This window comes from Tamandua tetradactyla, chromosome 13 (assembly GCF_023851605.1).
Source record: "Tamandua tetradactyla isolate mTamTet1 chromosome 13, mTamTet1.pri, whole genome shotgun sequence".
In the NCBI taxonomy this organism is placed as follows: domain Eukaryota; kingdom Metazoa; phylum Chordata; class Mammalia; order Pilosa; family Myrmecophagidae; genus Tamandua; species Tamandua tetradactyla.
This window is the reverse complement of record NC_135339.1, coordinates 37,011,469-37,034,267: the sequence shown is the minus strand read 5'-3', so window position 1 is coordinate 37,034,267 and position 22,799 is coordinate 37,011,469. Positions and strand designations below refer to the sequence as shown.

Sequence of the window (22,799 nt, the reverse complement as noted above, 5' to 3'; positions counted from 1 at the left end):
AGCGCTGGGGGCTTGAACAGATTAGCTACGGTGAGACAGTAGGTTAGTCAAGTCTAAATCTTCAGGGCCAAGCATTTAGTAGATGTTCTATAAATATCTGCTAAATTGAATTTAACTTCGAAAAGAAATCTCTGAATAATTTTCTTTGTTCATTTTGTTCACACATACTCTGATCCATGTTTATGGTCTGTTTGGGCAGACTGTAAGTGTGAGTCTTTTATTTTCCCTCCTCAAAGTTGAGCAGTTCTAGCATGTAAAAAGCAACGCTCTCGCTTTAACGAAATGATAACATCTCTAAAATAAAGTAACCTGTTGTGTGATTCAATTGAGATCTGATTGCGTTCTAGCATCTGCCAAAATCTTGCTTAAGACAGCTGATGTTTGAGAAAGGCGGTCCAAAGGGCCTGCTAACCACTCACCGCTGGGTGCCACAGAGTCCACGGTCTTACCCACACAATTACATTGTTAACCCCAGTTGCTCAGCTTCCCATGGCAGGTGCCTCCCCACATGGAGATTTAGCATCCACTGGCATAATGGAGGGGTAGGAAGTGAGTTTTCTGAAGTACAGTAATTAAAAGATAATCATCAACTATCAACGTACCATTCTTAGCGGAAAGGTTCACATGAGAAAAATCATGTTTGAGTGATTTCACGCAAAAAATAATTGTCTTTATAGATGATTGTAAGCTCTCTTCTGTCAAAAAAAAAAAAAGAGAATCCAAGCCTCCCTTTCTACTACATATATAAAAGACCTTAAGGCCTAAATTAATTCTCCAGTTGTATTCACTGGCTCATTCCAGCCACTTTTTCTATTTTGTGCTTCTATATTTTACTTTGTTTATCTTAATTTGTAGACCACTTGAAATCCTTTTGGAAACAAGTAAGGTAGAAATCTTTTTTTTTCAGTATAAATCTTAAACACAAATTCCTAACCCTTTCAGAAAACAACGAAAATCACTAAGTTGCAAAGCAATAGAAGGACACTTTATTTGATTATTTTCTTAAAATTGTAAGTTGGGTAGTCATTTACAAGAGAAAGGTCAATGACAAGTGTGAAGATTAAGTTAGATGGTCCATTATATTTGATGAAAAAACTCTTAGCCAGCAAAGTGTTTATCTTCTTCAATCAACAGAAGGAACTTTGCAGGCATTGGTAAAATATAATTTGACTTTTAGTTACCCCATTGCAGAGTTGCTTCTTACAGGAATGATAATTAGTAGTAGCTTTGGTATATCTTCGTTACCTACTTTTCCCCAAGAGGGCTAGTGTGATTTGCTAAGAGAGCAAGGGTCATTAATAAATCCAGGCAGCGTCAACACCATCTCAGCAGATTCATTTCGAAGGATGAAGAATGCTGACACTGCACTGCAGCATTCAGCAGCTACAGCATTCACTTCTTGCAGTGCACCTGTGAGGCTCCGGTGATAATCCAAAAGCTAACACTTAAGATGTCAGACAGGCTATCTTATAGATACATAGCAAGATCACAGTGCAAAACCCCAAATTGACATCATTATAAAAATCTAGGGAAAGGTGTTCATAAAACAGGCAAGAATGTGCTGTAAGTTGGTACTATAACTCCTACTTGGGCTGTACATTTACCACTAGCTGGGACTGGCTTTACTGCTGCATAAATTAGCTGGCACTACAAAGAAGCATAGAAAGCAATCCGTTCTGAGGTGTATTCCCATTAGTTGCAGTGTGTTTGTTTCTGCCTCTTGACTGCCTCAGGAATAAACACCTCCTGCATGCAGGAAATGACTCCAGAAGTGTCCTCCTGGCTCCTCTTTCCCAGTGCTCTTTGCTAGCAGGTACCCTAACTCCCCAGTTCAGGCCTCAGCCCACTGCTCCACAAGTAATTATCAATAATCCAAATCTTCCACTCTAATGTACCCTGAAACAGGATACAGGAAAAAAAGATCACAGCCCTTTAAGAAAAGGTTGCTGCTGTTGTTTTGTAATTTACCTCTAACAATCTAATCAATACTTCTAGCCAAACCTGGTTACGATTTGCAGCCAGTTCTCAGCAAAAGCTGTTTAATGATCTTTCTTTTATTGCTCTGACCAGGTAAAATGTGCTCCGATCTGTTTTCCAGGACAACTTACTCTCACTTGCTATTTCTGCTACATTCCTGATAGAACTGTGACCTAGAAAGACCCTGCCAGAGTGGGGAAAGGAGAGGCTTCTGTGGTCCAAACACTAGAGAGGCTGGAAAAATATAATGAAAATCACTAGACATTTCATTTACAACCCAAAATGCATTTCCTGAGGCAACTAGCAGTAGCCTCAGGTTAAGCTCTTTATGAAGACCAGCTTTTAGACACCCCAGGCAAGTCATCAATCACCAACTGCACAGAGAAGCAGGGCTGCTGGGGTTTAAGCAGCAGTTTAAGTGCAGGCCTATAAAGTCCAATCAAATTCTACCACGGCCTTTAGTTCAGAAGCTCTATTAGAGCTCATTAATTAAGAATGACGGGGTGAAAATGTTTTTCTAAATCAGTGAAAAGTCTAAATTTTAACAGATTTTAAGCTAAAGTACAATGTAATTCTTTTAAATCCTATATTGTAAATCAGGCAAGTTTAACAAGGTGGAGCTGAGGTCGCCTCTGAGCTTTAATAAATAAATAGGCATCATATGTAATTACCACTGCCATTGTTTTAACGTAAATGAATGTGTTGGACTTGCTTGATGGAGTTTGAAAGTACTGCAATTTGTCCTCTTAAATTACTTAAACATCCCCCCAGTCTTCTTATTTTCAGCAGCATAAGGAATTTCTAAATGAAGACAAACCTCAAGGCCTTTACCCTGCATAAATTTTCCAAAAGTCCTAATTAGAAGGGGTGACAGTGTGGTTTGTATTATACTGTAATGAAACCAGAAGAATGTATTTTATGTTTGTTCGTTCTTTATAATAAAACCAGGAGAATGTGTTTTAAAGAAATGAACTTCAGTTTTAACATTGACATGCCCTGTTTGTACATGACTTAAAGACACATGTAACGTTGTCCTTCAAAATGTCAAACTAGGCCTCGGCACCGCCACATGGCTCAGTCCTCAGGACGCAGCTGATGCAGTAAGAAGACTGCACCAGAGTGAACCGAAATGACTGGCACTCTTTAGTCATTTTACACGGATACAGGCTTTTAGCAAGTTGATGACGAGAAGGTAGGAAATAGCCTTTATATTTGTACAATCTGTGCTTTTATTAATTTTTATAGGACTAATGAATTATAAAAGGAAAAGAAAAATGAACCCTTTAAATTTTCTAAGGGAGACAGAATGAAGTCGTACTTAAGAGCCTCGGGTCAAGAATCCTGCCTCTTCCAACCTGCCAGCTCTGTAAGGCTTATCTCTAAGCCTCAGTTTCCTCATCTGTAAAACAGGGATACATAACCCTTCCCGTTATGTAAGATTAAATGAGATAAAATAGCTTGGCCTCTGTCATCCAGTAAGTACATAAAAAAAAAAAAAAAAGGTACTACTTTTACTGCTGCTGCAACTGCTGCTTCTTACCCCACCGCATCTAATTCCATTTGCCCTTTAATAAAAGAGATAGTAGCAAAAACATCCTATGTGCAACATACTACTCTGTTGTTGCTGCTGCTGCTGCTATATCAGGCATTAAGTACTTTGTACAATTATCTCTTTTAATTCTCACAGTTCTCCAATGGGGGGGAAGTGAAATTATTTTATTCTTATTTTTATTTTATTTTATAACTGAAAAAAACCTGATGGACACAGAATGAAATGTCAGAGCCAAAATGCGAACCCAGGGAGAATCCGGAGTCCACACTTTTAGCCACTACTCTATCCTGCTTCCTGCTTTAGCTCTACTTGCAGTGATGACTTTTCTGCAGCCCAGGCCTAGCGCCAGAACCAGTTTTTACATACGGAACAGTACTTCTCCATTTGGATGATCAACTTGCTGTCCGGCGGCATACAAGACACTATAATTCCTTTCTCTGTGAATGTGAGTGTACTCAGATTATAGAATCCTATTACCCATTACACACATTTGTAGGGGACAGACAATGAAAGCAAAAGTGTTCTCAATTGTTTGGTTTTTGAAGTTTGGGCCTGGTCTGGAAATTCCAGCATGCCTCTGCCTCTAAGCTCAAGACCCTGATCTCCAGAGCATCATTAATGCCATATGACTAATTTCTAACACTCTCAGAAATGTCAACGTGGGGAATAATTTGTAGTTCTAAGCCATAATTACTTGAATCACATCTATGTATTTGCTTACATGCTTTTCACCCCTCTCCCTCCTCCCTACCCCATTTACACCTTGGTTTTACTTTTCCTGTTAGGAACCTGGCATACCTACGTAAAAGCAAGAAAAAATCACAGCTTTCACCCACTGGAGGACCCTTGGAGGTCATTTAGTCCAACCTCCGGCTTGTGTTAGGAAAGGAGAGTTAAAGATCATTTCAGATGCTTTCAAGAAGTTTCACCTTGCAGCGCTCTTACCCTTGCAGTGAAGTCCACAGCAGCCGCTCGGTTTAACAGCAACGTGGCTACATTGATATTTCCATAGTGAGCAGCTATGTGGAGCGGAGTGAAGCCACTCTGTAAAGAAAACACAGCAGATGTTCAATTGACTTTTTTGCTGGCCCTGTGTCTGACAGGTGGCTATTATATAACCCTGCCCAAATAAAAATGAGGAAGCAAAATATGCTGAGGGCCACATTCCATTCTGAACTAGTTTTCAATCAGTGCCAATTGCTCACAGGGTTCCTAATAAACCCCAAACTAATAGGCAGAGGAATAGCCAGGAAGGAATCAAGGGTAGTGATTGAGCAATTTTAGTAATTCAGTAGCAGAATATATAGAAGCCAACTTTTTGAAATATTAAAATAGGGATGACAAGAAAAATCTTCAGGGCTCAAAGAAAGCTTGATTGGTACCATTGTACTATTATTGATAGAATTGCCCATTGAAACTCTTTGTTAGTTTTAGGAATTCAATATAGATTTAAATTAGTCAATGGCAAATGGGATTTTTAATGATAAAATTAATTTTGGGGGAAAGAGGTACTACCACAAAATTGGCCTTACATAATGGGTGATTGCATTCCATAAAGAATCCATAAGTTGGTCTCTTTATAAGCAAATGCCTATTTGATCACACATTTTTCTGGCTTATGCATACCAAGGTCATTTTACTTCCTTAAAAAAAATGCTAAAACATGCAGCGATTCACTTAGTCCACAAAGATTGAAACCTTATAGGAACTAGATGCATTTCTAAATTGTTAGCAAGCTTCATAGCCATGCTAGCTATATTACTGACTAAATTACTGAAGGGTGGGTCATATTGGTACTCTTCCAAGATTGCTTTCCTTTTGCTGACACCACATGAGGGAAGTGTCATGCAGAACCCTAAGAGTCAGTCCTGGATGAGTAGAATGACAGGGTTGTCTGCAGCTTTCAGTATAGCTGATAAGCATCTATGTCTCCAAACTGCATCTCAAGCAACTCTACTGCAAAACTCTTAAGTTTCAAGGATTCCTGATTCTTCCTTTTGAGCACCAGGTTCAGCTGCAGAAAGCCCTGGTAATCAAACTACTATCTTCTCTGGCACATGCTACTTTGGGGGCAGGTATAAAGCAGGTATCTAGCCTACAGAAGGCGATGCAAGGAAGAGAAAGAAATGAGGCAGCAGCACTAAGGAATGGGAAGGTGATGATGCAGATATAGATTATATGTATATATATATATATACCTCTGTTGTTCTATTCACCACCATCTAGGTTAACATTTGGAAGCAAAGAGGAGGAAAAAATGAACGGTTAGTTCACTCTCGATGATATGGACTGCAGAAAGCTCATGACAGCTAAATAATGAGGCTGAGCACTCTGATGGTAGCACAATAGGCACGGAAAGAAAGCTAGACTGAATGAAGGGCTAAACAATGGCCTATTCCAAATGCCACATTTCCTTAAAAGTGACTCTCAAGTGATATGTTTAAGACAATGGAATCTTTGGTTGTGACTGTTTCACTGCTGGCACGCTCTCCCCAGCTGATTGTCATCCGGGGCCTTGCCTGTCATCTTTGCCACCCCCACAGGTTTATGTGTGCACATTGTCTCTAGTATCTTGTCATTTGTTTAGCATGTTGGAGTTGATGAGTTAAGTGCATTTCAAAAAATATATATATTTTTAAAAACACAAACTATCAGGTGCATAGAAATAAATGTCTTTTGAGGTGGGCTCCCTTTTGGCACGCAGAGGGCAACCTCCACGGTTACCTCTTAGTGTTTCCCTCGAAGGGGGATGTGTCTCCTATTGGCTAATTTGGACACACATTTTGATTGCTTTCAATGAGGTTAAGTGTTTGGCAGAAGCCTGCCAAAAGGGAGACCCGGCAGACGTAAATGCCCAGCATCCTGGGCACGAAAGTCCTGTTTCCCTGGGGCCCCACCTTGGACTCCACATCGGCGTTGTTGTCGTTCTGCAGCAGCAGGGCGGCAGCTTTCGTGTCGTCTTTGCGGGCGGCGATATGAAGAGCTGGGAGGCGCACTTTCCCTTTTGTGTCATTTTCTAGCAAGAGTGAAACAACTTGATCGTGACCTTGTTGCAGAGCTACTGCCAGTGGTGTGAAGCCATCCTGCAAATAAATGGATGGGTCAAGATTGGCCCCGATGGATATGTCATTAATCAATTATTAATTAATTAAATTATATTAATCAATTAAATCAACAAATAAGTCAACCAGGTGTGAATTTTTGTTTAAGCTAATTAAAGCTAATATAGCTCAATGCTTATATATGTGTGAAAAGACATTTTCAAATATGTATGATCAAAGTAAAAAAAGAGATTTTAATAAGTATATGGGGGGTCCTATTAAAAAGTAATATACGTTAATTGTTTAAATTTGGAAAATACACAAAAATTCTACACAAAGATGAAAAAATCCTCAATGATTTCAATACATGTGAGATAACCTCAATGAAAAAATAATCTTTCTGGTTATTTCAAAGGAGCTCATTTAAATAAGATGTAAACACTTCCATGATATTTTAAAGGTGAGGAATATGCCTGTCTGGTTTTTCAATGTACCCTGTTGCCTAGCATATATTTGGTGACCAATCATATATAGAGAGAATGTCATGGTTAGGGACAGGTGTCAACTTGGCCAAGTTGTGGTACCTGTTCATCTGATTGGGCAAGCGCTGGCCTGTCTGTTGCAATGAGGACATTTCATAGGATTAGGTCATGATCACATCAGCTACATCCACAGCTGATTCCATTTATAATCAGACAAAGGGGAGTGTCTTCTGCAATTAGTGATGCTAAATGCAATCATGGGAAGCCTTTTAAGGAGGACTCAGAGGAGACAGGTTCCATTCCTGCTTTGGCTGGTGAGCCTCTCCTGTGGAGTTCATCCAGGCTATCCATTGGAGTGATCGGCTTCACAGCCTGCCCTGTGGATTTTGGACTCTGCGTTCCTACGGTCACGTGAGACACTTTCATAAATTTTATATTTGCAAGTGTTCCCTGTTGATTCTGTTTCTCTAGAGAACCCTAACTAATACAGAGAGATACATATATAAATTAATGAACCATAGTCATTTGCTATTTGCTCTTGGCTTCTCAGACAAATGTGGGAGGAAGACATAGGAATCACACAAACTATGACTTTAGAATAAATCCAGACATTACGTGCACACACATATAGAATTTGCACATTTTGAGTCTTCTTTTTGCAGTGCCCTGGAGTGTCAGAGAAGAGACAGCCACATATTTCACTGTGGTTAATTTAATTAATGGATGATCTATTATTGCTGACTGCAGAACAAACATCAGAGGCCAGAAAATCCTGACTGGCCTTCAAAGTTTAATTCTGCAATGGCTTCATTATCACACAATTTCTTGATTTGTCTTTAAATCTAATCTCTGAAAAGAATTAAAAAGAATAATTTAACTAGAAAATTGACATGTGAGTTGCTTATGAGTTTATTTGTGTCACGATACTTCATTCCATGTAGCACTCTGGTACAAATAGAGGACCATTTGATTAAATAGCATTTGCAAGAGAGAAGGAGAAAACCTTGTTCCCTGCACATAAATGTCTTATTGATCTTCCTAAAAGATCACTTCCAACATACTGTCCCCTTGCTGGGAAACAGATAAGGGCCCCTGCCACCTATCTGACTGAACCCAAATCAGCACCCCTATATTCAAAGATGTGTAAAATATTGGTCCCACACATCTAACAGACATTATCATCCAGGGTCATCCTATATAAATCCTTTCCTCCAGTCTCCTCACTAACCACAGATGTGTAGACTATTTCCTATGCTGGCATCGATGATCGGTGATCAGGCTATTTCCCTCTCCTGAAATGCCCTCCTTCTTTCTCTCTGCACTGCCACCTGCTCTTTTCAGCTTTACTGCCCAAGAAAACAGGAAAAAGGAAAAAGGATAAGCACCAAGGTAATCAGAGGGATAGTTCCTGCAGCCCTTAACAAAAGAACAGGAGAAACTAGATGCAACCAAGATGCATACTAAAATGATACCAAATGATATTCTAGGCTTACACTAATGGACAGGAAATTTAGAATAAAATTTAATGTTATGAGACATAAATGTCTACCTAACTACATAAAAAAATATGATCTCTTTTCATACCCATAATATATGCTTGTATTGGATACATGTACAAAAATTCTGGATGAATAAATAAAATGTTATCTCTAGGCAAAATTAACAGTGACTTTCATCTTTATTGTACTTTCTCATTTGTATGCCAAAAAAAGAAAAAAATACATTTTTTTAAAGGAGAGAGAAGTAACAGGAAAATTGTGTATTAGTTTACTTTGCATTTCCACTTTAAAAACCTGAACAAGATTAAAGGTATTAAAATGACAGTCTACTTCTGTTCTGAATTGAAACAAAATGGCTACATTTCCACAGATCTGACTTTTTCAGGTCCCACGGACCCTGTATGTAAAGAAACCACTTTTACACCAGAAAATAGACTGCAACTGAGACGATTAGCACCAGCAAGAATGTGCTTCCTGCGCATGCAAATTAAAGATACAAAGACACCAACTTAAGGTGTTAATAGCTAAAATTAGTAGATCCAGATTTTGCTTCCAAATCAAATTTAGAGAGTTGCAATGGCTTTGTGCAGTTATTCTCAAGGGAAAATAAAAAGCATAAGAGATATGTGATAGAAGCTCCACGAGAGCAGGGTGCGTGCTCAAGCTGCTCGAGAAAATGCCTTCAGTGTTTTCAGTAGTGTTTGGCGCATAATTGGTGCTTAATAGTTATTTGTGGAATAAATGAATAAAAATTTATCTCCTGCTTCAAGAATCCTAAATAGCAAAAGAAGGATGACTTAAATAGAAAGGATGTGATATACAATATGCATTAATGTGGAAAAAGTTTTAAAAGGCACAAACTGAATATACCACATATGTAGTATGGCATGCATGCTGAAAAAAATATATAGTGGAGGAATTCGGAAATATCAGATCATTTAGTAAATTAGAAATTCTATTAAATATTCACTATTAAAGAATCCTTTAATTGATCTCTACTGTTCTGTAAATATAGACTTCTGAATAAATTAAAGTGGGTGACAGCATTATTGCTAATAAGGGAACAATGCTCTATTGAGAGGGTAATAAATACCTAGAATCTGAATAAAACATCTTTTCTTTTCATTCTTTGTATTATTTTCTAATATCAATATCCAACAGAAGATAAAAATATCAGTCAAAGAATCAAATGTCTCTACCACTGTCCCATGAAGATATGGACATGACTTGTATCCATATCTTTCTTTATATCCATAGTATATAAAGAAACTATATTCATTGCTTTCTTTTCTTAAAAAAAAAGATTAGTGAAATTAAATTAATGAAGAAGAGTAAAAAAATGTTTATCCTTTGTCAAAAGATTGATTAATTGATTTGGTTTGACGATCCCATCAGCTACTTCTCTTCAAGTTAATTGAAATTCCAAAATTTCAAGTTTGGCACTTAAAAAATACTAGAGCACTCGGTGAGTTATTCCTGGTTAGTTTACAAGTTAAATTCAAATCTATTAGCAGTAAGTTTGACTTATAACTGCTTCAAGATGAGAGACAATGCCCTGAATATCACAGTTTTAAAGAACTCTGACCACCTCTCACAGACAAAGAAAGTTAATGGAATACCTTTTTTAGGATATTTAAATTTCCTTCTAAAACTGAGATTGAATTTTCTCTGATCTAAAGGCCTGTTTCCTGTCCCCATTTAGCCTGTGTACTGCGGCAAATCTGTGCATCAGACTCAAGTCACATCTGTGCAACTGGGCCCAGACGAGGCACTCCTGAGGTGGGAACAGAGCCGCTGCTCCATGCCTCCCAGATGCTTGTCTTTTCATATAAATCAACAGCTGTCTCCTAAATAACATTAAGAATATTACTATAAAATAAGACATTCTCATAACAAAAATACCAAACAATACCAAAGGGCATAAAGTAAAATTCCCTCCTAATTCTCAACCTTTAAAGCTTGATAAGAATGTACTTTGGACATTTTCCTGGATCAGTACCCATTGTCCTACCTCATTTTTAATAATGGAGAACAGCATTTTACTGTATACATACCAATATTTATTAAACAATTTCCCTATTGGTGCACAATTAGGGTCTTTCCAGGGTTTAAAATTCATTATTACTAATTATGCTGTTGAACCTTCTCATATACTGTTTTTGTACCCCCTTGCAATACATCTGCAACATAAATTCCTAGAGGTGGAATTCTCAGTAAAAACATGTGAATGTTAATTTTATAGTTATTGCCAAATGTACTGCAAAATTACAGCAACCATTGAACACTGTCACCAATTCTGTAGGAAAGTTCCATTTTCCTCTCCCTCTTAAGAACTTTTTTAATTGCATAGGCAAAAGATTTCAGTTGATTAACAAATTTATCTTTCTTTGAATATGAATGAGGGTGAGAATCTTTTTATCTATTTATAGTGATTTGTACTTCCTTTTTTAGCATGAACCGCCTTTTCATTTATTTAGTGGCTGCCCAAAAGGCATAATCTCAAAAGCTGGGTGAGGATCTATGTAATTTCCCTATTGCCATCTTTCCTATGCCAATCAGAAAACACATCAAAACACAAATAAATGTAGTAGAATTAAAACAGAGAGCACGCTGAATCTGTTCTAATTCACTTTTTCGTTAAAAATTAAGAAAAAATAAACATTGGCAATAGATTTTTTTATTATTGGCAATAGATTTCTAATGATACACTTCACAAGTGATCCCAATCTCCTATCCAGATTAGTTCAAAAAATAAAACTATATTATCTAAGACAGTACCAAAGACAAATAATTTATACTTAAATAATTCTGTTTAAAGCTGCAAAGCTATTTTCAAATACTACTTTTTCTTAATACTTAAAAAGTTATAACGGTTTTAGTAGAAATAGGAGCTATCTACTTTACCTAGGAAATGAAAAAGGTCAGTCATTCTAATCAGGCTAACTTAAATTTGAAAAAAAAAGAACAGATTCAAAACCAGTGTTTATGACTAAAATATTTCAAAACAATGGCTGCCTTTGGGGTAAAACTGTAAAGTCAGGAAAGTATTCTCAAGCAAGTGTTAAATAAATAGCTCAATTATAGGGTAGAATCAGGCATTCAAAATTAGAAAGGGTATCTATGCAGTAAGAGATTGTTTAAAGACTGAAATAGACATGATAATGTAGTTCATAAAACTTATGAGCCCACTTATTTATATACAAACTGCAATTGAAATAACAGCAGGACAAATTCTCAATGTTATGAAGCCAGGATTACAAAACACACCATAAATGTGTGAACTTACCCATAGAAAAAGCCAGGTCTCTTACCTCTGTGGCCAGGCTCTGGCTTGCACCATTGTCAAGAAGAAACTTGACAACTTCCAGATGGTTTTCCTGGGCTGCCATATACAATGGTGTGAAACCATTCTGCAAAATAAGCAATAAAATGTTTGTTTGCAGCTTTCTAGGGGTAATCTAGTTTTCCACTCTGCTGATTATATTATACATTCCAAGAAATGCTCACATATAATACTTTAAAACATTTTTTTTTTTTTTTTTTGCATGGGCAGGCACCAGGAATTGAACCCAGGTCTTGGAATGGCAGAAGGGAATTCTGCCACTAAGCTACCATTGCACCACCCTCACATATAATAGTTTTAATAATACTTTCACGTAGATAGTTATATTTATTAGAAAACCTGTATACCATAACTTAAGCACCATTCATAATTTAAGAATAATTCACAGTTATACTTCATAAATTCCGGATTTAGGTGTGGTTCATAATTCACAGTTTAATTCATTAAGTGTAATTCATTCAAATATATCTAGTTTAGATAAATAAGTCCATTCATTTAATCATCAACACCTACCATGTAAAAAGAATTGTACTAGATGCTATGGAGGATATGAAGAATATATTTGGCTATTGTAGTTTCCAGGAATTATTTGAAACAAAAAGTGCATTTTTTTCACATAAAATTAAGCATCTGAAATAGTTCCTACTTTGGAAGGAATTTATATTAATGTCAAACAGCTTCAAACTTACCACAGACAGGCAAAGAAAGGAATGCCAGTTTATAAAATGGTATATTTCAATTCAAAGTGGAATCCAATTAGACTTGTTTCTTGTATGTTTCCTTTCCTTCCACTTTTTGCAAAGGTTTGCTTTTGTATGTGTCTCTGAAATGTGCTTATACTGTTAAATAATTTGGATTTAAGCAAAGGAATATACACATTATATCTCAACCTTCTTATTAAAAACATGTTGCCTATGTGTGTTTGTTCTCTAGAACAATGTATTTCATACTGGATTAAAAGGCAATGTTCAGTGAGTAAATCAACTGAGGTGGATGTGGGTCATGACCAGAATTTTACCAAAAAACATATTTTCTGTTAAATTCTGTACTTTCATTTTCATAGAAGTTTTTCATTTATCCTCTGTTTTACTTATAAATAAACAAGTGTGTGTATATATATATATATATATATATATATATATATATATAGATCTATATATGTGTGTGGTTACTGGGTCTTAATGAACAAAGATTAAAAAAAGAAGGCTTAGGTAAATTATTTTTAACTAATCAAATACCAAGACATTAATTTCTACTTTCATAAATTAATTAAACATATGCTATATTGCTGTTTGATTATGTCGTTGAATAAGCTAGAGTGGGACTTATGATCGGGAATTGAATCTTTCTTTTATCTACTATACCTAAGAGAACTTAGAATGATGTATTTTGATGACAAGGAAAAATAAAAATTATTACATAAAATACATTTTTCAGTATTTTGTAGATTGCACGTAGAATTATGTTTTGCTCCATATCTGTGCTGATATGATTTTTGCTTGTGTGAAAGCTATAGCTAAAATTACCTACAAATATAATATTTACAAGAACCTTATTGTATGATATAAACACCAAACTGTAATAAAATCTATGATACATTTTTTCAGAACAGGCTTCTATTCAACTGAATGTTCTGGAAATCTTACTGAATAGATTTTAAAATTTCAAAGAATATAATTAAATATGCCCCAAAGTAAAATGTTACCAAATATCTAAACTCTTGTGATTCAACAGGTTTAGGTTTCTCATTATAAACATCAATTTCTATATATGATTCCCTTATCTTTCATTAATTCAGCTGTCTGGTAGGCTCACTTATTTGGAATTCAGAGGTGAATTTGAAAGTAAGTTAAAAAGGTCCTTGAGCAGATTGAAAGTGATGCCATATAACAAATACTACATACATTTCATCCATTGGAGAGGGTTTTTCTGTTTTACTAACCCTATTTTGCACGTACTCTTAGGAAGCTAGGTTAGTTGGCTTCCATGCTCAATATCAGAAGCATAAAATTAGAAGAGATAGAAAAAGCACAGGTAGATTTCCTAATTTCTTGAGCCTCTTTCTTTTTTGGGGGTGAGTGGGTAGAGGGTGGGTTGTGCATGGTCTAGGAAACCTCTTCCTTTTAAACTGTCTACCTAGTAACATCAGTGAAACACACAGAGAAGTGGGGGGGGGGGGGAGAGAGAGAGAGAGAAAGAATGTGTTTAATCTCTGTCACTATTCCCAGAGCTGTGAGGGAAATTGAAAAGTAATTTATGATTTTATGATTATCCTCATCCTATTGCTGACTATTTTCTCATTAGGCAAAAACCAACAACAACAATGTTTAGTCTTTGGTTAACTTAAATATCTGTGTTAAACAAAGAAAATCAAGGGGGGGGGGGAAGAAACGAAAAATAGAAAAAGCGAAAACCAGTGTGGATATCCCTCATAACTAACTTGACCACTGAGCATCTATCTATTTTTCCTAATCAGGTGCTGTCTTGGAAAGCTAAAATTTCTAGAGTTAAGGCTCAAAGTTTTAGGAGAAACATTCTTCAAGGAAAATTCCAAAATGGTTGCAGTTTTTTTCAAGTACAAATATCAACCCAATAATTTATCCCAAAAAGTGGGTTCTCAACTTCAGATTGGAAATCTGCTGTGGTTCAGGATCCCCTAAGAATCACTGCTCTGCCTACATACCTGCCTTCTTGCTCCCTGTATGCCCACTGGTTCTGCGGTTGCCTTCCAGAACCAACTATTTCATGGCTTATGAAGAAAACTTAAAGTTAGGGCTTAAGTGGATGCCACTCTTACAGAAATGGAACTTCCAGAGACTGATTCTTGAAAAGCAAACCCTTTAAATAATTCCATAACACCATTCTCTATGATGGCAGAAAGCGAGATGCATAGAACGAAAATTACTCAGAAATGATTTATAGACAACAGCCACTGCAAGCAGTTGTGTATTTAATTGTTTTCCACAATAGCTTCCCCCTTCTTTTTGAGTGTTTCTCATCAAATAACTATTGCTTTTATCTGAACGTTGGTCATTTTCTGAATAGTTCATTTAAATATATTTTATTTAATTGATAGCTGATTCAAGTACTATAAAATCCACCATTTTAAAGTGCACAACTCAGTGGGTTTTAGTATATTCACAAGGCTGCATAACCATCACAAGTACCTAATACCAAAACATTTTCATTTCCCCCAAAAGAAAGCTACACCCATTAGTAGTGACTCTCCTTTCGCCACCCCACAGCCCCTGTCAATCACAAATCTGCTTTCTGTCTCTATAGATTTGTCTATTTTTAACATTTCATATAAATGAAATTATATATTATGTGGCCTTGAATAGTCTCATTCTAGTTCTGCTAGTTCTAGTCCATATTGATGAGATGTTGTTTTGTTTTTGGTGAGGTCTTCATGATGGAAATTCCAATTTTATAACAAGCATCTGGGGTATGTGTGTTTATGTATGTGTGTGTGTGTGTGTGTGTGTGTGTGCACGTGCATGCATATTTTGTTTTGCTTTGGTTTTGGTTAACCAGCATCCACGTCCATTCCTTCATTTGTCAATATCACACCTATTTCCTTTGAGGGGTTACCTCTTGTAGGACTCGTATTGGTTGGGCTTTGAATCAAACTGGCCTGACTTTCTTTAACCATATATGCAGGACATCTTCTTCCTGCTCCTTCAGGTATACTGCGCTATCCTCCGCACACATTCTCTGCCCAGAACTTCCTCCCTACCCTTGGTTGGTCTGTGGGGACCACATCAAAGGGCAGCCTTCCCCTCTGGCTTCTGGTTACGTTCTACCACTGCCCACCCCAAATATCTGGTTTACAAAGCCTTATGGAAGTTTCTTTAGCCTTCCATTTTATTCTATGTATTAATTTATTTATTCCAATAAATTCCCTTTTTTGCTCATTAGTTTCTATTGTTTTAATCCAAATAACCACAAATTAATACAAACTTCATCCGTCAAGAAAAGATTAATAAGGCATGAGAATGCAAGCATACTATTTAGTTATGATTGGGGAGAAGAAAATTAGAAATACTCACCAGAAGGAGTGAATAAAAATATTACAAATCTGTCTGAGGTTTAAGGTTTAAGACACAAAAAAGTTTAAGGGACAAGTAATTCAATATGTTGTCTCTGGACAACCTACAGCTGTAATGATTTTCTTTGAATAGCATCTGGATTGAAAGAATGGTCAGGTTTCAGAAAGAGTGTTATTTTTCTCCTAAAAGAAAACAGCACACCACTGTTTCATATTCATTGTCTAATTTAGGAAATTTCCAAAACAAAGAGTAAGCCAGAAAGGAACATATGGTTGCCCAGTTTATATTTTCTTTGCTGAAGCAACAATAGACTCAATTCTCAAAAGCCTGAGCAGCTCAAAACTGAGTGTATGTAGTATTTGATGCCTAGTTTTGTCCAAAATCTTCAGTACCTCTGGCTCTGAGCGTGTATCATGGCATTATGATAAGCATACAAATCATCACTTATAATTTCACAGATAGTACTGAGGCATGTTGCCTAAAACCCCCCTAAGTGAAATGAAATTAAAAAGTTCTCCTGTGATTTCATTTCAGTAAAGGCCTAAACTTCATCCATGAATGTCCAGTTTCTCACAGCCAGTACTGCTATTAATTTAGACATTAAAGGCATGGTGATGGATTTGCATTGATTCATACATGATACTGGTTTTTGTGAAGATCAGTTTGACACGGAGGTGTGTCATCAGATCAACAGTTAGAGAGGCTTTATCTGGACCACACCCATCTATCTGACTTCATTAGGAACTGAAGTCTCCAGTGTAGGGGACAACAAAAGGAGCCACTGGTTTCACTCAAGGGTCTTCCCTGTGTTAACACTAGTATAAAAACCTGTCCATTTAGAATACTTTGACAACTAAAATAAAATATCATTTAAAACAGAACATTGCTTCTTTATAAACAGAGTTGGTGCTTTACATTATAGAAAAAGACAGAGAAGGAGAAAGAGTGGGGCTATCATTGGATTTGCCAGTTTGAAATTTTTAAAAAGCAAACATCATTAACCATGTCGCTGAATTTAGGACAAAGGATTGAAGACTAAACAACAGTAGAACTCTTTTGTAATCACAATTTAATTATTCACTTCAATTTCTCTCTCAGGATAGAAAGTGGAATGTTGAGTTAAATAATATAAGAGTTAACTAATATGTTAAGAACCAGGGATCATGGCAATAACAAAAATTAATTTAAAATAAAATCTACACATTCCTACCTTCGGTGAGTCTTGGTTTATTAGATCAGAACTTGATATAGCCAGTGTCATTTTTATTTTTGAGACAAGAAGGGTTTTTATATTCAAGAGGAGGGTGAAGGACTCTCTTTACACTATTTCTTGTTGGTTATTCAATATTACCTAGAGGCTAAAATTGTCGTTATTGAATATTAATACTCCCATGATGTTTTATACGCTGTACCTAAATGGAGTTTAATTTCATTTCACGGTATTATTGCTTGTTGTTCTGTATTAAAACTGGAAGAGTTGTTACAGAGAATCGTTGAGGAAACTCCCGTCTGCTGCTTAGTCACCGCATTACTATTTTGTCGACAGAACGACGCAGTTCAGAAGGCATCTGAGGGCAGGTTTTCAGATGAAGGGGAAACGCTTTGCTGTGCTCAGTGTGGCATGGCATTTCAAGCACAGCTGCTATGCAAGCAACGGAAATTCACAGCCCATATTCTCCCTCATTTCATCATCTGCATGGAATGTGTATAAACTGAAATAAAAATTGGGTAGGATTTCATTTCAAATTCAGCTTTTCCTAGATATTGCAGAAAAGTTATAAAACCATGACTGCTCTAAGCACTGGCCAGGAATGTGTGCAATGTTTAAACAAGATTTGTCTTTCCTTGGAAAAAAAATGGGTTAAATTGTTTCCCTCCTATTTCAGAAATTAAAACTGGCTATTTTCCAATTAAAAAAAAAGTTATAGGGACATTTAAAATAGTCACTTTAAATGCATGGTACTTCTATTCGATTCAGCTGTTCTGTACCTCTTTCCACATAATATACCTGTCAATATTCAACTTTTTATAATTCATTTCAGCTCATAAGGAAATGCTCATAAGGAATTGAAAAAACAGTGACCATGTAACACAGGTTCTACCACAGACAACTAGAAATAAATTTGATCAAAAATATAAGAAATCCCATGGAGATGCTTTTCTATGATCACATAATACTGGTATTTAATGACCTCAGAGCCATTGTCTCTATGGCTAAAGGATAAAGGAAAAGAAGTCACTGCAATTCTGTGGACCCATAAATATGGGAGGTTCATGATATTCAAAGACAAGTACTGGAAAAGGCTGATGAAATCAAATGCCTTTAAAACGGACATTGTAATGGTCAGGTTCATGTGTCAACTTGGCAAAGTGGTGGTACCTGTTTGTCTAGTTGAGCAAGTGCTGGCCTGTCTGTTGCAATGAGGACATTTCACAGAATTAAATCATGATCACATCAACTGCATCCACAGCTGATTCCATTTGTAATCAGCCAAGGGGCGTGTCTTCTGCAATGAGTGATGCTTAATCTAATCACTGGAAGCCTTTTAAGGAGGATTCAGAAGAGACAGGCTCACTTCCTACTTTGGCTGGTGAGCCTCTCCTGTGGAGTTCGTACAGACCCTCCATCGGAATCGTCAGCTTCATAGCCTGCCCTGTGGGTTTTGGACTCTGTGTTTCCATGGTCACATGAGACACTTTTATAAATTTTATATTTGCAAGTGTTCCCTGTTGATTGTGTTTCTCTAGCGAACCCTAACTAATACAATTTGGTACCGGGAGTGGTTCTTAAGAAACAGAATCTTAAAAATGGGTTTTTATGAATGGTTTTCTACTCTGACTGGACTCAAAGGAACTAAGGACTCTATTCCCATAATCAGAATGACACTCCCAATCCACGGGGTGAGTTGGCAAAAGAGATAGTCTAAATATCACCATTCAATTCTCCTAATGCTTCGCTTGTACAAAGCCAGGCTCTGGGGGATTATGTTTTTGACATTATTTATGGAGTTTTGTGGAAATAAGAGGTATAGAGATGTTGGTTGGTTGTTGTTGGATACATTAAGGAGTGAAAGGAATGGCTTAAGGCTTCAAACGAGAAGCTTAAGCACCGTCTGACAGATGTAGACGTTTCTGTGAGTGTCCTGAAGGAAAATCTTTCCTGTACTGTAGACTTGAGATCTCTAAAAATCAGACTCAGAATCTTATTGTTAGATTAGCAACTTTACAACATAAACTGAAATCTCAATGTTGCATGGTGTCTGCTATTAAAGTGAGGGTATTGATTGGAAAGGAGTGGGACCCTGAAAAATGGGATGGGGACATACAGATTGATAATGATGTCGGGGGTGAGGTTGAACCCCTAGGTCATGCTGAGTTCTCTCTGGATAATCCTGTAATAGTCTGCCCTAAGGACATAGGCACCTCACCTCCAGCCTGCCTTGAGGAGTTGGCTACCCAACCTCCTCCTGAAGGGATTAGCCCTAGAGTGATTAATCCTGTTTCACCAGATGAAACTGCAAATGAATGCCCTGAAGCAAATGGCTTGTAAGATATTTCTAATTTTTTTCATGACCCATCCCACCACCCCTCATTTCTTCCAGACATACAACTAGACTAAAGTCCCCAAAGGCCCCTAAAGGTGAGGTACAAAGTATCACACATGAGGAGGTACATTATACTCCAAAAGAACTGTGTGAGTTTTCCAATTTATATAGACAGAAATTAGGGGGATATGTGTAGCAATGGATTTTAAGGGTGTGGGATAATGGTGGGAGGAATATAAGGTTGGATCAAGCTGAATTTATGGATATGGGCCCACTAAGCAGAGATTCTGCATTCAATCTTATAGCTCGAGGGATTAGTAAAGGTATTAAAAGTTTGTTTGGATGGCTGGTTGAAACATGGATCAAAAGGTGGCCAACGTTACTTGAGGTTGAAATGCCAGAACTGCCCTGGTATAATGTAGATGAGGGGATCTGGAGGCTTAGAGAGATTAGAATGTTAGAGTGGATTTATCATGCAAAGCCTGCTCCTACACCCCAGGAATGTCCAGAGGATGCACCTTTTACCAGAACAGTGAGAAATAAATTTGTGAGACTAGTGCCATCACCCCTGAAGAGCTCTGTAGTTGCACTTCTCTGTAGGTCAGATATTACTGTGGGAACTGTTGTCACTGAGCTGGAATCTTTAAACACAATGGGGATGACAGGATCCCGAGTTGGCAGAAGCCAGGTGGCAGCACTTTATCACCAAAGACAGGGTAGACATGGCTATTATAATAGACAGCAAACTCAAAGCAGGAGTCAAAATGATATGACTCACAGAGATTTGTGGCATTGTAAGTCATGAGGTACCTAGAAATACAATAGAAGGGCAGTCTACTAAATTCTTGTTTGAGCTGTATAAACAAAAGAGTTCTAGGTCAAGGGAACAGAAGTCTAACCTGAATTACAAAAGCACAGAGTCACAGCCCCTTAATCAATTTTCAGATTTGAGACAGTTTACAAGCCCAGAGCCCCTTGAATGAAGGGGTGACCAGGTCCCTTTGGGGGAGACCCTGTTATACTGCCACAAATTTATACTGTTAATCTTTCTCCAAGCCTTCCCCAAGGAGACTGACGGCCTTCTACCAGAGTAACTGTGCACTGGGGAAAAGGAAATGATCAGATATTTCAGAGATTATTAGACACTGGTTCAGAAGTGACATTAATTCCAGGGGACCCAAAATGTCACTCTGGTCCACCAGTCAGAGTGGGAGCTTATGGAGGCCAGGTGATCAGTGGAGTTTTAGCTCGGGTCCATCTCACAGTGGGTCCAGTGGGCCCCTGGACCCATTCTGTAGTTATTTCCCCAGTTCCAGAACATATAATTGGTATAGACATACTGAGCAACTGGCAGAATCCCCACACTGGCTATCTCACTTGTGCAGTGAGGGCTATTATGGTGGGAAAGTCCAAGTGGAAGCCACTAGAACTGCCCCTACCTAGCAAAATAGTAAATCAGAAGCAATACCAGATTCCCGGAGGGATTGCAGAGATTACTGCCATTCTTAAGGACTTGAAGGATGCAGGAGTGGGGTGATTCCTACCACATCCCCATTCAACTCTCCTGTTTGGCCTGTGCAGAAAAACAGATGGGTTTTGGAGGATAACAGTGGATTTCAGCTGGCAAGGTCTGCAATATACTTTCACCGTCCTACCTCAGGAGTATATCAACTCTCCAGCCCTATGTCATAATCCTGTCTGCAGGGACCGTGATTGTTTCTCTCTCCCACAAGACATCACACTGGTCTACTATATTGATGATATCATGCTGATTGGACCTAGTGAGCAAGAAATAGGAACTACTCTAGACTTACTGCTAAGGCATTTGTGTGTCAGAGGATGGGAGATAAATCCAACAAAAATAGAGGGGCCTTCCACCTCAGTGAAATTTCTAGGTGCCCAGTGGGGTGGAGCATGTCAAGATATCCCTTCCAAGTTGAAGGATAAGTTGCTGCATCTGGCCCCTCCTATGTCCAAAAAAGAGGCACAACACCTAGTTGGTCTTTTTGGATTTTGGCGACAACATATTCCTCATTAGGGTGTGCTACTCTGGCCCATTTATCGAGTGACCAGAAAAGCTGCTAATTTTGAGTGAGGACCTGAACAAGAGGAGGCTCTGTGACAGGTCCAGGCTGCTGTACAAGCTGCTCAGTCACTTGGGTCATATGATCTATCAGATCCAATGGTGCTGGAAGTGTCAGTGGCAAATAGAGATGCTGTTTGGAGCCTTTGGCAGGCCCCTATAAGGGAATCACAACACAGAACATTAGGATTTTGGAGCAAAGCTTACCATCTGCTGCAGATAACTACTCTGATTTTAAGAAACAGCTTTTGGCCTGCTACTGGGCCTTAGTAGAGACTGAACGCTTAACCAAATTACCATAAGACCTGAGTTGCCTATCATGAGTTGGGTGTTGTCTGACCCACCAAGCCATAAAGTTGGGCATGTGCAGCAGCACTCTATTGTAAAATGGAAATGGTATATACAAGATAGGGTCAGAGCAGGTCCTGAAGGCACAAGTAAATAACATGAAAAAGTGACCCAAATGCCCATGGTCTCCACTTCTGCCACATTAGCTTCTCTTTCCCAGACCAGAGCATGGCCTCTTGGGGAGTTCCTTAGAGTGAATTGACTGAGGAAGAGAAAAGTCGGGCCTGGTTTACAGATGGTTCAGCATGATATGCAGGTACCACCTGAAAGTGGACAGCTGCAGCACCACAACCCCTTTCTGGGGTGTCCTTGAAGAACAGTGGTGAGGGGAAATCCTCCCAGTGGGCAGAACTTCAAGTAGTGCACCTGGTTGTTCACTTTGCTTGGAAGGAGAACTAGCCAGAGTTATGTCTGTATACGGACTCAAGGGCTGTTGCTAATGGTTTGGCTGGATGGTCAGGGACTTGGAAAGACCATAATTGGAAAACTGGTGACGAAGAGGTCTGGGGAAGAAGTATGTGGATAGACCTTTCTGAGTGGACTAAAAACATGAACATATTTGTGTTCCATGTGAATGCATACCAAAGGGTGACTTCAGCAGAGGAAGGTTTAATAATCAAGTGGATAATATGACCTGTTCTGTGGATACCAGTCAGCCTCTTTCCCCAGCAACTCCTGTCATTGTCCAGTGGGCTCATGAACAAAGTGGTCATGGTGGTAGGGATGGAGGGTATGCATGGGCTCAGCAACATGGACTTCCACTCATCAAGGCTGACTTAGCTACAGCCACTGCTGAGTGCCCAATCTGCCAGCAGCAGAGACCCACACTCAGCCCCCGATATGGCACCATTCCCCGAGATGACCAGCCAGCTACCTCGGT

General features: G+C 38.1%; 1 protein-coding gene across 27 annotated transcripts in view; it reads right to left on the bottom strand.

The window, feature by feature from the left end:
* Nucleotides 1-22,799, bottom strand: part of ANK3 (ankyrin 3) — a 715,267-nt gene that overhangs the window by 222,515 nt on the left and 469,953 nt on the right. For all 27 annotated transcript variants that reach the window (XM_077125230.1, XM_077125228.1, XM_077125251.1 and 24 more), the window contains exons 5-7: nucleotides 11,863-11,961; nucleotides 6,427-6,612; nucleotides 4,475-4,573 (exon numbers count right to left, since the gene is read on the bottom strand). In XM_077125230.1, coding sequence (XP_076981345.1) covers nucleotides 4,475-4,573; nucleotides 6,427-6,612; nucleotides 11,863-11,961 — 384 coding nt within the window. The remainder of the gene's footprint in view (nucleotides 1-4,474; nucleotides 4,574-6,426; nucleotides 6,613-11,862; nucleotides 11,962-22,799) is intronic.